The sequence below is a fragment of the Pristis pectinata genome, chromosome 9 (assembly GCF_009764475.1).
Source record: "Pristis pectinata isolate sPriPec2 chromosome 9, sPriPec2.1.pri, whole genome shotgun sequence".
Taxonomy (NCBI): Eukaryota; Metazoa; Chordata; class Chondrichthyes; order Rhinopristiformes; family Pristidae; genus Pristis; species Pristis pectinata.
The window spans coordinates 53,064,044-53,080,950 of NC_067413.1; the positions used below are offsets into that span (position 1 = coordinate 53,064,044).

A 16,907-nucleotide genomic window follows, 5' to 3' on the forward strand; every position below is an offset into this window, starting at 1 on the left:
AAAATGGTGCATCATGGCCACAGTGTACCATCTACAAAATGCACTGTAACTTTCGAGATTAAAGCCAATCCATTGGAACGTTCCTGCAGCTGAGAACCTTCTCCATCCCTATCAACTGCACTGTGAATCTTGGTATCATCTACAAACTTTTTAATCACGGCCCCCACCCAAGTTCAACTAATTTAAATATACTACAAAAAGCAAAAGGCCTAGTACAGAGACCCTGCAGAGCCACACAGCCCTCCAGTCACTAAACCACCTGATCATCATCTTGTGCTTTCTCCCAGTCAACCAATATTTAAGCCAACCTGTCATTTTTCCTAGGATCCCTTGGGCTTCTACTTTCTTGATCAATCTTCCAAATGCCAATCTGCTGTAGCGGCTGCTACCGCGATGTGAAAGCAAGACACTAGTCGGTGGGCTGCAGAACAAAAACTGATTTATTTTCCCGCCTTGCGCAGGCCTTTTAAGAGGAACGGTTCCCGCCCACTGAAAACGGAAATGACGTATGCGCTACGTCATCAAACTTTTCCTGTGCGCAGGTTCTCCCCGTCGCTCGGGGAAGACGAAGGCCCAACGCCATCTTGGGCCTCGCCGCTCCGACGACGTACAACCCGACCGCCGAGCCAGTTCACTTGCTCGGACGGTGAGTCACTACGCTGCCAATATTTTAAATACATTGCTAAGATCCATGTGTACTACATTAACATTCTACTCTAATCAATTCTCCATAGTACCTTCCAAAAATCTTAATTAAGTTAGTCAGACATGATCTTCCCTATATTGACTGTCCTTGATTAATCCGTGTTTCTGTAAATGCTAATTTATGCCCTCTCTCAGGGGAGGGCAAACAAGCCATACACATGAAATACACACCAGGATTCCAAGAAGTATAGAGAAATGATGGATCCATCTTCACAGATCCCTTAAGGTTGCAGGACAGGTAGTTAAGGAGACATGGGGAATACTTCCCTTTATTGCCTAGGCATAGAATACACATCCAAGGTGTCAGGCTAAGACTGAATTACGAAGCAGATAACCCACATCTAGAGTACTGTATTCTTTGCCCACATCAAATGTTAAACAGACTGTCCTGTGGTTGCTCTTAAACAACAGTACACGTCAGTCCTCTGGCACCACAGCTGTAGGCAAACAGGATTGCAAAATAATTGACCTTAAGTATTTTTCTCCCTGCATCTCCTACAGGCTGGATACATTTTATCCAGACTTGAAAACTTGATTTTAAGATGCTAGAATTTTTAATATGTCTTCTCTCTCTTTATTTTATTTTCAGTAATTCCCATTCTTTCTCTTTAATATTAAAGCAGCCTATATCATTCCCATTTCCTTGACGGCAAATACAACATTTTCATTAAGAACTTTACACCTGTGCCTTCTATGATGCTCAGACTACCACTAAGGTGTCTAATGGGACTGATTCTTGTTAATTATCTTGCCAAAAATCACAAACCATATTAGAATTTTCCTCAGTTTATCTATCAATGCTTTTTTTTCCATGCCCCTTATTGCCTGCCTAATTTCCTTTTAATTCACACATCCTCCTCCAGGCTTTCAGTGGTATCAAGGTGTCAGATTGGGAAGTTCAACTTTAATGTGAACTTATTTGATCTGAAACTTTATTATCTTCATTTACAGGGATCTTGCCAGTACTGGCAAATTGTAACTATGAGAAAAGATCGGATAGGTTTTCTTTGGAATAGAGCAACCCGGAGGGAAAAATAATTGAAGCGTATAAAATTATGAGATACCTAGATGAAACAAATAAGAAGGGTTTATTTCCCACAGCAGACAGATAAAAAAAAACAGAAGTGTAGTTTTAAAATTGTAGTGTACTCATAGCAGGAATACTCATTATGGTTGCCATGGAGGAAATAGACTGTAGAGGAGACTTCTATAGTAGAGGATGAGAGGGGGGAGATGAGGAAAGATTTCTTTTATCCAGAGGTGATAAAGGTCTGGAACTTACTGCCTGAGAAGGTGGTCGAGTCAAAAATCCTCGTCACACTTAAACAGTGTTAGAATGTATACGTAAAGAACCATGGCTGTACGCTTGGTGTTGAAGGATGGAAAGAAATGTGTAGCTCCTTTTTGACTGGTTCATCATAAATTTTCTGATTGAATGATTCCCTCTTGAATTCCTCTCACTGCTCTAACACTGATTCACGTCCAAATAGCTACTTCCAACTGTTTTACTAAGTCAACCTAGTAAAATTGGGCTATTCCCAATTTAGAACATTTACACCTGGTCTTTGTCCTTTCCTAATAGGTTAAGTCCACCTGAATGATGACACTGCTCACAAAAAATTTCCCACTGCCATCCTCTCCACTTGACCAGATTCATGCTATAAAAAACACTTCCTCTCTTATTCAGCTTGCTACACATTCATTGTTTCTTCTATACCCTGAACAGTGTTACTGTTTCAGTTCACGTTAAGGTAGTTGAATTATCCCACTTTGCTTACTGGTAACTTTGATTCCTATCTCCTGCTTCTAAGTGGACCCATAGTACACATCTAACAATGTATTTGCCCTTTGGTTCCTCAGTTCACACCACATGGCCTCATTTAATGACCTTTCTAGCAGTTCATTTGTTCTCACAGTGATATTGTTACCTTAGCTATTAATGCCACAACTCCTATTTGACGCCATCTACATCCTCAAAAAACACTCTTTCCAGGTCCGTACAGCTGCTACTCCTGTCCATCTCTAAGCCAGATTTCAGTAATGGTCACAATATTGTATTCTATATGTTTATCTGTTCCCTAATTCGTTATCTGTATTCCTTTGACACTTTCTCATTTCCTTTACCTTAGGCTTGTTTACTCAACTCTTACCCTTCACGTCCAATTGTGTTGTTCTCCCTTCTGAAACTGCTATCAAGCTCTAATTTCTCTTTCATTAATTTAAACCCTCCTCATCAACCCCAGCAAAGATCATCTCCACCCCTCAAGGATATTGACCCCAGCTTGATGAGTTAATTAACATTCAGTTTGTACAGTTCTCAACTCTAGAAGCTGTCCCAAAGCTCTCCCTTCTTCCAACATCATCTATTCTTCACCATCCTCCTGTTTCTGTACTCACTGACATGTGGCACCAATAATTTCTATGACACTGATGAAATCCTGCTGTTTAATTTCCTCTCCACCTCCCTCTAGTCAACCAGCAGGACCTCATCACTGTTTGACTGTGTGAGTGGTACCAAAATGGACCACCATCACTGACTCTTCACCTTACACACGCGACATTTGTTTGTAGTTTTGTGACATCCCTGGCCTTAGGTCCTGGGAGGCAACATACCATCTTGGAATCATATCTGAAATTACCCCAATTTAAGACCTTAATTGCTGGTCCAACCCTATCCTTTTCCATAACCACTTTAAGATATACTGACACACTCTCCATTTGTCGAGCTACATTCCCCAGGACAAGATCCAGTAATGCTCCTTCCCTCATTGAAGTCATGTTTAAATACCTGATTGATACTCTTTAATGAGTAATAGAGAAAATTGATGAAGGCAACATAGCAACAATTTTCAAGAGCTATTTGATAAAGTCATACACAAAATTTTGGTTAGCAAAACTGAAGGCAGAGTAAAACAATCGACAGAGAGTTGTAGTATATAGTATTTTTTCAGACTGAAGTTTGGAAGACAATGGTATTCCTCAAGGACCACAAGTGTTTAATATATATAATTATATATTGAATTTGTTATGGGAGTACAGAGAATAATTTCAAAATTTTCAGATAATAGCAACTTTGGTGTGGTAAACATTGAGGAAGGTAGTAGTAGACTGAAAGAAGCCTATAAAAGGCTGGCGGATTGCAGGTGAAATTTAATGCAAACAATTCTGATGTTACATATTTCAACTGAAGGAATGAGAAGGGACAATATAAAGTAAGCATGTAGGAACAGGAGGTTCTGTGTGCATAAATGTTTGAAAGTTGTAAACAAATTAAAAAAAAGATGGCTTTGCAAATATAGAAAAACCAATAAAAAAAAGGAGGTTATGTTGAACTTCATAAAACAGTGGTATGATTATAACCGGTGCATTGAATCCAATTCTGGTCACCACAGTATGCAAGTGCCACACAACACTTACTGGATTGGTGGTAGGGATGAGGAACAAAAGATTGAAAGGAGATTTGATGAGATGTACAGGATCATGATGGGCTTGAACGTGGAAGCTCTTCCTATTAGAGGATCGTTCCAGAAATGGGAAACACGGGTTCAAAATGATGGGCTAAACATAGATAAGAATGCAAAGTAAAACATTTTATGCTTCATGTTGAGAGTGGTTATAATCTGAAACTCACCTGTAAGTGTGATGGAAAATGACTTAGAATCAACTGGAGCTTACAAAGGGAACTTGGATAGGCACTGGAGGGAAATAATTTGTAAGGCTATCTGGAAAGAGTAGGGTAATGGGATCAATAAGATTGCTCTACATGGGGCTGGCAGAGGCTCAATGGGCCAAATGGCCTTCTCCTGTGCCATTACAATTCTATCATTTAATGCAGTTGCCAAATCGTCTCACCATACGGAGACTGCTGAATATCTAATTATTTTGAAAGGTGAAAAAAAAATGCCCTTGCTATTTCAAAACTGGCAAATCTCCAAACACCACAAAATTTCAGTAACAATTTTACTGAGTCCCCAGGGCCAAGATTACCATCTTCACAGTTAGTCAGTCGTCCCTGCTATAGGTACAAATTACAACAGATACTGCAAATTAACATAATCTTCAAACTACATGGCACACAGCATCAGAGGGCACTTTCAATGTTAAATCAACATTTCTTTATGGCTACTACTTACTGAAATATGAAAATTGGATGAACTTTGGCTTCAGTACAAAACAACACATATCTATATACAGCAATCACTGGTGGACCACGGGAAGTAAAACTGCAAAATCACTGCTTATAAATTTGACCACAGTTGAAAACAGACTTCATTTGGCATGATTCACCCTGGCAGGCCCAACATAATTTCTGAGTTAGTTGCATGTAGGATGACAACATTCTTTGCAGAGTAAATTAGTTCAGTTGCCCTGGAAGCAACATCACTGAGCACTCCCAGAACAAGTACCTGGTGAGGTAGGTCAAATATTAATCTTTGATCCCTTCCAACACCGACCACCACCACCACCATCCCATACCCTGACCATTCCCATCCTGATCCTTCCCCAGCTAAAGCTTTGATTGCATTGGAGAGGAATGATTTACAAAGATGTTGTGTAGATTTGAAAATGTTGGCTATGAGAGGAGATTGGACAGGCTAGTATTGTTTTGTTTGGAAAAGAGATAGAAGGGAAATAGAGGTAATTAAAATTATGAGGAACCTTGATAAAGAACCCAAAAAGGACCCATTTCCTTTAATAGAGGAGTCAAAAGCTGAGAAATAGATGGAAAACAATTGGCAGGAAAACTAGAAAGAAGATGAAGGATTTTTTCTGACCCAGGGAGTGGCAGGAGTCTGAAATCACAGCCTGAATGGGTATTAGAGGCAGAAATCTTCACTACATTTAAATAGAACCCAAATATATACTTGAAGAGCTATGACTGCTGGGCTACAATTGGAGGTTGGAATTTGGTTGGGTAATTGGTTGAAAAGCCTTCTCTGTAACAGATTTTCCATGATTCTGCAAGGTCTAGGTCCCATTTGTTGCCCCCTCCCTCCTCGAAATACCCAGGGTTTAGATAGCAACATTTCAAATTCCCCCGGGCCCACAGAGACCTCAACCTAACCCACCAATGATCCCCATCCTCCAATCTCCTAAGTGGCCTTGACATGCAACCCACAATCCCCAATTGGTGGCCTCAATCTCCATCCACCATCGTCACTGATCACCACCCCAACACCAGACCTCAATTGTTCTTGTTGGCTGCTCTTCAACCCTTACTCAATCCCAAGCAACAACTGCTTGGCCTGTGGCCCCTGGCCTTCTCAACCACTCCATTCAGTCAGTCACTGAGATTCATTTTAACTTTTAACAAATGCAGACTCAAACCTGAGATAAGCTTTCATTGTTTGCCAGTCTTGAATCCCTCTCACAGTAACATTAGATGTGAAATGAAGGTATCAACTTGCAATAGGACAAGTAAGTATATAATTACACTATAGCAAAATACGTAAGTAGCTAAAATTTTACTTACCAACAGGTTGTCCTTTCCCAATGCAGGACAAATATAATTTTTGACCCTGTCCAATGTCAATCAGCTGACCTTCTGTCAATAAATAATACCATAGATGAAAATTTAAAAATGACATTGCTCAACATTGAAAAGAATTCCACAATGTCACTCTATAGAAAAAACACTTTAGCCTGCGGCAGCAAAAGTATTTAAAGAGAGCATATTATGCTTCATGCAAATTTTACTGTATGTGACTCAAACACCAAGTCGGAGTACAGGAAGGAGATGGAGAGACTAGTGGAATGGTGTCATGACAACAACCTTTCCCTCAATGTCAACAAAAGAGCTGGTCATTGACTTCAGGAAAGCGGGCGGTGTACATGCAACTGTCTACATCAATGGTGCTGAGGTCGAGAGGGTTGAGAGCTTCAAGTTCCTGGGAGTGAACATCACCAACAGCCTGTCCTGGTCAAATCACGTAGATGCCATGGCCAAGAAAGCTTACCAGCACCTCTACTTCCTCAGGAGGCTAAAGAAATTTGGTTTGTCCCCTTTGACTCTCACCAACTTTTACCGATGTACCATAGAAAGCATCCTATCTAGATGTATCATGGCTTGGTATGGCAACTGCTCTGCCCAGGACCGCAAGAAACTGCAGAGAGTTGTGGCCACAGCCCAGCGGATCACGGACACCAGCCTCCCCTCCTTGGACTCTATCTTTACCTCTTATTGCCTTGGTGAAGCAGCCAGCATAATCAAAGACCCCACCCACCTGGGACATTCTCTCTTCTCTCCTCTTCCATCAGGTAGAAGATACAGGTGCCTGAGGGCACGTGCCACCAGACTTAAGGACAGCTTCTACCCCATTGTGATAAGACTATTGAATGGTTCCTTTATACAATGAGATGGACTATGACCTCACGATCTACCTTGTTGTGACCTTGCACCTTATTGCACTTTCTCTGTAGCTGTGACACTTTACTCTGTACTGTTACTGTTTTTACCTGTACTACATCAATGCACTTTGTACTAGCTCAGTGTAACTGCACTGTGTAATGAATTGACCTGTACGATCAGTTTGTAAGACAAGTTTTTCACTGTACCTCGGTACAAGTGACAATAATAAACCAATACCAATTAATTGCTCTCATCTTTTTAACTCAAATTTTCAATCCCTGAAAATGCATGAGTATATCAGCCCGGATTCTGCTGCAGCAGGCCTTTAGTTCCTCTTCTGTTGGTTCAACTTCTTTATGTGCCTCTTAGTTTTTCAAAAATTTCCACAAGTTTGCTTTTGATGCAAGCTGCTAACAGTGCAGCAGAACATTTAGGATCTAATGAGCAGTGAGACAATTGACATAAAATTTCTCACCAAAAAGGAAGGACTACAAAGGAGGATTGACGAATTACATGTCAAATCAGGTAGAGAAAGAGAAATAAAAATATGCAAGGAGAGATTGGATAGGAAGGAAGAAAATGGAAAAAGGGAACAGTGGCACTGGCACAGCTAGCTGAGCTACTGCCTCAAAGTTCCAGTGATTTGGGTTCAATCCTGACCTTGGATGATGTGTGGAGTTTGCACGTTCTCCCTGTGACTGTGTGGGTTTCCCCCAGGTGCTCCGGTTTCCTCCCATATCACAAAGGTGTGCTGGTTGGTAGTCTAATTGGCATTGTAAATTTCCCCTAGTCTGTAGGTGAGTATAGTAGTAGTGGTAGAATCTTGGGGCAATTATTAGGGATAGGGCGGAACAAAATGAGATGAGCATAGGATTAGCATAAAAATGGCATTTGATGGACAATGCAGACTCGGTGGGCTGAATGCCTGTTTCTGTACTGTGCAACTTAATGATTAATATTGAAAAAGCAGACTTTACATGACATTTTTAAGATCTTCCACAAATTTTGAAGGAATGACGTTTCACATTCAGATTTACTCACTTTGTGTGAAAGGAGCTAATGAGGAGTCAATAACTGTTACATTATTAAAAGAGTAATTATGCTATTCACTACAGAAGTACAAGTCAAGGGTACACTGGTCAAATATATTCAGTGGCTGAGCCACCAAAGCCCAAAAATTCACTGGTTAAAGAAATTTCCACCCTGAATGGCAAACACTTTATATTGAGACTGTGGCCCCTGGTTCAAGGCACTCTGGCCAAGGGAAACATCATCCCCGAACCCACCCTGTCAAGCAGTCTGCTTATTCTCTTCTTATAGGATAAACTAACCAGCAACTCCACCACCAACCCCACTCATCCCAGGAACCAAGATTGTGAACCTTTATTGCAATCACTCTGTCACAAATATATCCTTCCTTTGATAGGGAAAACAGACCAGTATAGATATACTGGACCAAATGATCAGGCAACATTTATCTTTCAGTCAATATCATAACAAGAAACAGCTTATCTGTTTGGTAGCTGGAGGATCTTGATGTGCACAAATTGGCTATATTACAATTTTTCTGTAAAGTGTTGTGGAAGGCACTATATAAATGCAAGTCTTTCTTTTGTTACCATACCATAAAGAGTCATTTTCTTTTATTCATTTGTTTTGTGGTCATCACTAGCTATGCTATCCCTAATTGCAACAGAACAGAGAAGGGAGTTAAGAGCCAACCACACTAGTGTATCTAAAGTCACATATAAGTCAGACCAGATAAAGATGGCAGATTTTCTTCCATGAAAAATATTAATGTCTACTTTGAAAAACTGAAAACAAGATATGAAGCAGAGAAGTAGAATCAATCAGAGCACTGGAGATTCTCTGTAGCCCAAGGAACTGGTAAAAGCTACACCATGACACAATAGTGATATATTAATGTAGATTATAATTTTCATCATGTTCAAATCCATCTATGGGTTTGCCCTTCCCTAACTGCACAAGTTCTTCCAGTCTACAACCCTCAGGTATTTCCATTTCTCTGATTCTAGCCTCTTGCGGACCCCTAAATTCTTTAGCCCCCCCCCCCCACCCCCCTCACTGGCAACTGCAGGATCTACTATCAAAAAATGGTATTTTTGTTTTTTGAGGAGGTATAGTGAATGAAGAAGAACAAGAAGTTTGGGTGGACAGCTCCGGGTTTGAACACCCCTCACTCTCCACCTGCTTTAAGTGTTGGTCACTGATCCAGAGTTAGTTTCAGCGTTCCAATGTCAATGTTCTAGTGCATGGATCACAAAAAGTTAGCAGGCAGGTCCAACAAATAGTTAAGAAAGCAAACAGTAGGCTGGCATTTATTGCAAAGGGATTGGAGTTTAAGAATAGGGAAATTTTGTGCCAGTTGTACAGGATGTTGGTGAGGCCACATTTGGAATACTGTACAGTTTTGGTCCCCTTACCTAAGAAAGGATATTGTAGCATTGAAGGCAATCCACACGAGATTCACCAGGCTAATTCCTGGGACGGGAGAGTTGTCCTATCAAAAGAGGCTAGAGAGGCTAGTCATTTTCTGTCTGTATTCCATGGAGTTCAGAAGAATGAAGGGTGACCTTATCCAAACATACAAGATCCGAAAGGGGCTTGACAGGGAAGATGTTGAGATGTTTTCACTCGTGTGAGAGTCACAAGAGGACATTGTTACAAGACAAGGGCTAATCATTTAACGTAAGATGCATGGAATTTTTTTCAGATACCATCCAGTATCTGATCCAGGCTGCATACCAGGGGGGAGGTCACACCTTTGCCACATTTCCCCTTCCATCTGTATATTCCTCTCACCTTCGAAATTTGCTTGCCAGGTGGCCCAGTGATACCAACACCATGAATATCCCACATCAATATGTTCTTCCAGTAGGTTGTGATGTGAAGCCACAGTACTCACTAAGTCTGATGACTTGCTTCATTTGTGAAGCCTGAAAAATCTGTCCATGCCTCTGCCTAAGTTCTTTTGTTCTACTTATTTTAATAACAAGTTATTCCCCCGTCTGTGAAAATGCTGATGAACTGCAGGATGGGGGTTGGGAAGCCATTAACCAGAACAAAGCTGAAATTACTTCATGAAGTTGCCACCCCTCAATGCACAAGGATCAAAGAAAGCAAACTTCATGCCTAATCCTCTCTTTCTCTAGTGGAATTTAGGACCAGTAGCATTAATTAAAGATTTGTTTGAATTGATGGATTTTCAGACCCAATGGGTATCTGATGAGCCCTAGACTTGCTGAATTCGGAATAAGATAATTCTTTTAAAAATATACATATATTTTAAAGTTGTGGCCTAAATGCTTACAAAAAAAATTGAATCATCCCCTCAGCTAAATGTGTCCATCAAATGCAATTAATTGCCTGTCCTACTTATAAATTCCTATTTCCACATTTACAATAAAAACAGGCTGTACATCTGTCCTACTGCAACAACACCTCCTGAACCATAGTGTATTACCTATAACAAGTTTATGCAGGTGTTTTCCATTTTAAATGTGGCATAAGTATATACAATAGGAAAAAAGTCAGAAGAACTAAACACTAGTTCTAAAGCATTAAGCTGTTACCACTCCTTGCCTCAATTTACCTTATATAAATACAACTAATTACAACATGTGAACTGGGACAATTATTCATTTCTATCATGGAATTCTGTTTGAATTGAGGTTCCCTAATACCATATGGTACAGGACCTACCATATCCAAAGGCAAAATTAGCTGTTGCATTTAACATTGGTATCAGATGCCAATTTTCCTGTAAAACCAACAGAGGCTTTGTTGGCAAGACCAGGGATCTCCAGGACAACCACAACCAGCTTTTATATGGTTTTATTCGGAATGGCCTAGAGTTTACCTTGGAAGATGTGACCACATATTTTAAGGACTGTGGTATTTTTTTTAAATGTCTAGTTTTCAGGAATGGGTAACTGGCAGATCCTGTATTATATTTTTTTCCCCTGTTTTACTAATTTAATATCATTTCATGCAATGTCCATGGTTACACTGGGCCTGTGCTGTTCCCAAGATCTTGTGCTGAACCACGAGACATGTTGTGGCCCTGCCCACAAAATTCTCCCTTATTGTTGGAAATCCTCTTTTTATCATCCATGGCAAAATAAAATGTTATTGTATGTATAACCTTGTATATGTGGATGAATACATAATATCTCACCTTGAGGCTGAAGTAAAGCTCCTTCCCTCTGGAGGGATGCATAATTTAGGAATGGTGGAATCACAAGGATTAGAAGAAGATACTTTAAAACTGAGATGAGGCGAGAACAGATTCTCAACAGTGAAAATGAATCTGTGTTGGTTTCTGTGGAACAAACTTGTGGTGTATTGGTTTTCTGGAGAAGGAAGAGACAAGTAAACAAAAGCATGATAAAGCAACATTAGATACAGGACAACCACCATATAAAACTGTCTGCATACCAGCAATGATAAAATAAAATGCAATGGGAATACAAATACACATTGCTTTACCTCCTCTCCATCCAGTCTTCCAGTGCTTGTCTGTGAAACACTTATACAAAGCAAGCAGAATAGGAACTCCCTGCAGAGATTCATTATTAAAATATTGAACAGAACTTATTGGCCATATTATCATTGGCTACAATTTTCAATATTTCTCCTTGAACTGTTCTTTTAATTTTTATTTACAATAAAGGATAATGAAGTCATGAACAGCCATGAACTAAAAGGCAGAATAAGCTTGAGGAGCTGAATGGCTTTCCTTCATTTTAGTAATACAAGCAGGAACTATTGGGAAAAAAAAATCAGGCAGGAACAGCGATGGGCAACTCATCTGAAACCACCCATTTACTGCTGCACTATAACTGAACATTATCCCCTCACCTGTTACTGTTTCATTATTTTTCCAGAAAGTGTGTGTACAATCTACCTCAAGTTGACCTGATTATGGCCAGCAGATGTGCTGAATCCATCAAGATCACAAAGTTAATCAGAGGCGCAGTTGGCCCTCTACAACCTTAGCTGATGACTGTGTTTCAAGGATCAATTTTGCATTAGAGTTCAGTACCCTTGCTGGGGTGGCTCAGTTGCACAGCTAGTAGAGCTGCTGCCTCTCAGCTGTAATGACTTGGGTTCAGTCCTGTCTTCCAGTAGTGTCTGTGTGAAGTTTGCATCTTCTCCCTGTGGATTTCACTTGGGTACTCCAGTTCCCTCTCACATCTCAAAGGCATGTAGGTTGGTCATAGTAAATTGCCCCCGGTAAAATCTGTGTAGTTGATGGGAATGTGGAGAGAATAAAATTGGATTTGTATAAATGAGAATTTGATGGTCAGTTTTGATTAGGTGGGCCAAATGGCCTGGTTCTGTGTTGTATGACTATAATGTTTTAACTAAAATGAATAACATTTATATTTCCCTTCAAATGGCTATAGGAAGTTGCAATACATATTACATCCAATAAATTACTACATGAAGAGTATTGTATTTTAACAGCATCATACACAGCACATTCTAATGAACAGCAATGTAACATCCATTAATCTGCTCCTGATGGAGTCGATTGATAAGTAAATATTGGCATGGATACTGGGGAAACTCCCCAGCATTTCTTTAAACAGTGCTGAAAGACATTTTATAGCCACCTAAAAAGGCTATAACACTCCCCCTGGGGAGCGCTCCAACCAATGAAGGCGAGCGTGCCACATGCCTTCTTCACCACCCTGGCTATATATATTGCAATTTTCAGGGCACTATGTACTTGTACCCCTCAGTCTCTCTGTTCTACAACACTCCCCAGGGGAGTGGAGGGAGGTGGACGCTAGAGGTTTCATTAATTTTTAAAACACATCAAGAGATATCTGGACATCAAGGGAAAAGTGCTAGAAAATGCATGTAAGGTAGATCAGCCTTGATCTTAATGGTGGAGCGGGCTGGATGGCTGACTCCTGTTTCTTCTGTGACCATGCTGCTGCTGAAGCCCAAGTGATGTATCCAAACTGCTGATTGCCATGCGATTGCACGGATGTTATTAAGCTGGAAAGGATGAAGAAGAGATTCACAAGGATGTTGCCAGGATTGAAGGTCTTGATTTATGAGGAGAGATTGGATAGGCTGAGATTAATTTTCATGCAGTGAAGGAAGCTGAGGGGTGACATTAAAGAGGTTTCTAAAATCAGGAGAAGCATAGATATAAGATGGATTGTCACAGTCTTTTTCCCAGGGTGGGGATGCTCCAAACTAGAGGGCATAGGTTTAAGGTGAGAGGCGAAAGATTTAAAAGGGAAGTGAGGGGCAAGTTTTTCCACATAAAGAGTGGTATGTGAAACGAGCTGCCAAAGGAAATTGTAAAGGCAGGTACAATTACAATATTTAAAAGACATTTGGACAGGTACATAGATAGGAAAGGCTTAGAGGGATATGGGCCAAGCGCAAGCAAATGGTACTAACTCAGGTAGGCACCTCACTTGGCATGAACAAGTTGGGCCCAAGGGCCTGTTTCCATGCTGCATAACTCTGTGGCTGACAGCTGGCACTCCAACAACACAATCTGGGGGCAGGGGGATGAGAGGTAGAGCCTTTTTATATGTATAAAAAAAACAGCACCGATGCCACACGTGTGGCTCCCTGGAAGCTACCTGGTCCCGTATTTACAATATTTAGGGGCTTTCTCGCCTGTCCCCGCCCCTCCCTCTCCAGTGGCAGAAGAACCCTAAACTGTAGTCCTTCCCCACCGAGCCTTTGCATTGGCTGCACCCAGCCTCAGTGTGTCCTTCAGCACGTACTCCGGCGGCATTCCCCTACAGACCTCTCATAGTGCTGGAAGACCAACAAGTTTCGGACAGACCAAAGAGCGTCTTTCACCGAGTTGATGACCTTCCAGCAGCGGTTGATGTCCGTCTCTGTGAGTCCCTGGGAACAGCCCGTAGATCAGAGAATCCTCTGTTACGCTGCTGCTGGGGATGAACTGTGACAAGGACCCTTGCATCTTTCGCCACACTCTCCTCGCAAACCTACAGCCCACAAAGAGATGGACGACCGTCTCGTCCCCAGCGCAGTCCTCCCGGGGGCAGCGCATGCTGGGAGTGAGGTTCCAACCATACAGGAAGGATCTGACTGGGAGGGCCCCTCTCACTGCCAGCCAAGCGAGGTCTTGGTGCTTGTTGGTGAGTTCTGGCAATGAGACATTCTGCCAGATAGTCTGGACGGTCTGCTCAGGGAACCACCCCACAGTATCCATTGAGTCCTTCTCCTGCAGGATGTTCCGTGCTGACCACTGCCTGATGGACTTGTGGTCAAAGGTATTGGTCTGGAAGAACTTTTCCACGAAGGACAGGTAGTGTGGCAACATCCAGCTGACTGGGCCGCCGTGTGGCCATGGGGCCAGGCCTATCCTTCGCAACAGAAGGGACAGGTAGAACCTCAGTACATAGTGACACTTGGTGCCCACATACTTGGGTTCCACACACAGCCTGATGCAGCCACAGACGAAGGTGATCATCAGGAGGAGGACAACATTGGGGACACCTTTACCCCCATTGTCCAGGGACTTGTGCATGCAACAATGAGAGGTAGAGGAGCTGGAGAGCACGTATGAAGTGTGAAACAGAAACAAGTGACTGTGCGTAATACAGCAAAGTTCATCATATGACATCTTGCCACATTTCAGTCAGGTAGGCCTGTGGTGTACGGTATTGTATATACTCTGTTCAGCATGTCCAGAAGTTTGGATACATTATTTGGGCTTCAGCAGCAGTATGGTCACAGAAGAAACAGGAGTCAGCCATCCAACCCACTCCACCATTAAGATCAGGGCTGATCTACCTCACTTGCACTTTCTAGCACTTTTCCCTTGATGTCCAGATATCTCTTTGTGTTTTAAAAATTAACAAAACCTCTAGCGTCCACCTCCCTCCAGAATTAAGTACTCCAAAGACTCAACGCCCTCTACCCATATCAGTCCCAAACAGCCTCTCTCTTATTCCCAAACTGTGGCCCCTAGTCCTAGACTCCTCAGTCACCTTCCCTGCATTTAATCCGTCAAGCACTTCTAGAATTTAAGCTTTTGCATTATAAAAACGCATTTGCTGTGTATTGTCAAAACTTCAGTTGTGCAGAAGCTGCATTTAGAAACATTGCTTTTAGCGTCGTTAATAACTCAACTTTTGTTGTGGCAATGAAAGCTGCTTTATTTTTATTATTGTGGAATAATTCTGAGATGAACTCACAGGGTTTCCAAAAAATTACGGGCAGGAGGTGGGTCGTAATCTCACGTGGTCAAAATCCAGCGCAATCAGAGCAAAAAAAATGCAATCTTGGTGGTACTTTCATACAACACCTAAAGTTACTGAGTAACTCGAGCTGGTGAGTTCTAAAGAGTAAGTAACATTGTTTTAAATAGCAGTGTGCCATGCCCACCAATACCCTTGTACCAGGCGCATGTAGGAGCGTGTCTGGCGCCGGTGCAAGCTGCTATTGGAGGGTTTACAGAAGGACTACCAACGGCAGTGCAGCATGAGGGCTTTACACAGTACTTCCTCCAGGCCTGGCCTTGCTAACGCTCTGCCTCCGTACATTTACCTGCTCTGTTGGTTTCAGGATTTGACTTGGCGGCGGCAGATTCTGCCTCCTTTTTGACACTCCTCTCATTGCTCCGCTTTCAACGGCCGCTTCCGCCACTCGCTTTCCGACGTCAGCAACGAGAGGCTGTCCCGAGCCACGTCCACGCTAAAAACTGCCCCGGGCAACTGCTGACAGAGTGTAAACCTCGACTGGAAAATATATATTCACAGACCTACAGCTTAGCTTTAAACAAATTGTTGTTTTAAACCTGTTCTGCTACGTCATAATCTAAAATGTAAACTTAAATTGCAATGTCTGCGTAACACTGAAAAATAAATTATAAATATCTCCCTATTACCCCAAAGCTTTTTCCTTGTTTAAGGGGATATTTGGACAAGATTTCTGCGAAATAATAGTGTTGCTTTTACATTTTACTGTGACCATTTTACTGGTGTGAAAAATAAAATTGGCGCATGCCTCTTTGTATTAATCCACGTTAATGCCTGCCTTCAACTAGCATAGATTAAACGCTTTAAGTAAAAGCACCAATTCACCAATATTTATACTATGTTCAACACCTTATGAACAAGGCCTACAGAACACTGATAAATACTAATATTAGCACCTGAAGTGGTGATTTCATCCCTTCCCACAAAATACACTGACCTTTGCAGTAATTCATGGTAAACCCTGCTGTTCTTTGGAAACATTAAAATGGAACATTGCAATTATTACAACCCTGTTCTCAAAGTTAGAGTTTTTTTTGTTACAAAAGTAGAAAATGTTGATGAGGGAGTTGCAGTTGATCTGGTATGTTGGGAGACCATGGAATAGAAGGAGCTAAAGTAGCATGGGTAGAAAATAAGCGAAATCATAGGAAACAGAATTTTAAAAATACCTTCTTAACCACCTTCCTTTCTTCTTTAATCTTACTTTCTGGTTCCTCTGTGACCACAAACCTGCACCAGTACCATGACATTATCTGGTTAACATTTTCATGCAACTAAAAGTCCAAACGTTTCTAGCTACACTCCTACCAACAATTTCTCCAAAACCTAACTTTCAAGAAATCAGTCGTGTTGTATCCCAAACTCTACAGCATGCAACGTGGAAAAAAATTCATGAATGCACTACCAGCACACTAAGTACCTGATTGTGCTTAGAAACAATTTTTGATAACATTCCATTGAATAATTCATTAAAACATTATAATTCATAACTGAGTTTTTTGGAGTGGAAGCCCGTGATTAGTGGTGTTCCCCAGGGGGTCGGTGCTAGGCCTATTGTTATTTGTCAC

The 16,907-nt window shown here is 41.4% G+C and overlaps 1 protein-coding gene across 2 annotated transcripts in view; it reads right to left on the reverse strand.

The window, feature by feature from the left end:
• The window catches only part of si:dkey-122a22.2 (uncharacterized), a 149,594-nt gene extending 133,762 nt beyond the window's left edge, over nucleotides 1-15,832 (reverse strand). The window contains exons 1-3 of one of the 2 annotated variants that reach the window (XM_052023490.1): nucleotides 15,629-15,832; nucleotides 11,253-11,427; nucleotides 6,179-6,247 (exon numbers count right to left, since the gene is read on the reverse strand). In XM_052023490.1, the coding sequence (XP_051879450.1) occupies nucleotides 6,179-6,247; nucleotides 11,253-11,427; nucleotides 15,629-15,697 (313 nt within the window). In that variant the 5' untranslated portion in view covers nucleotides 15,698-15,832. Of the gene's footprint in view, nucleotides 1-6,178; nucleotides 6,251-11,252; nucleotides 11,428-15,628 lie in introns of both variants that reach the window. The other variant, XM_052023489.1, reaches the window with a different exon arrangement.
• Between the last annotated feature and the right edge of the window lie 1,075 nt (nucleotides 15,833-16,907).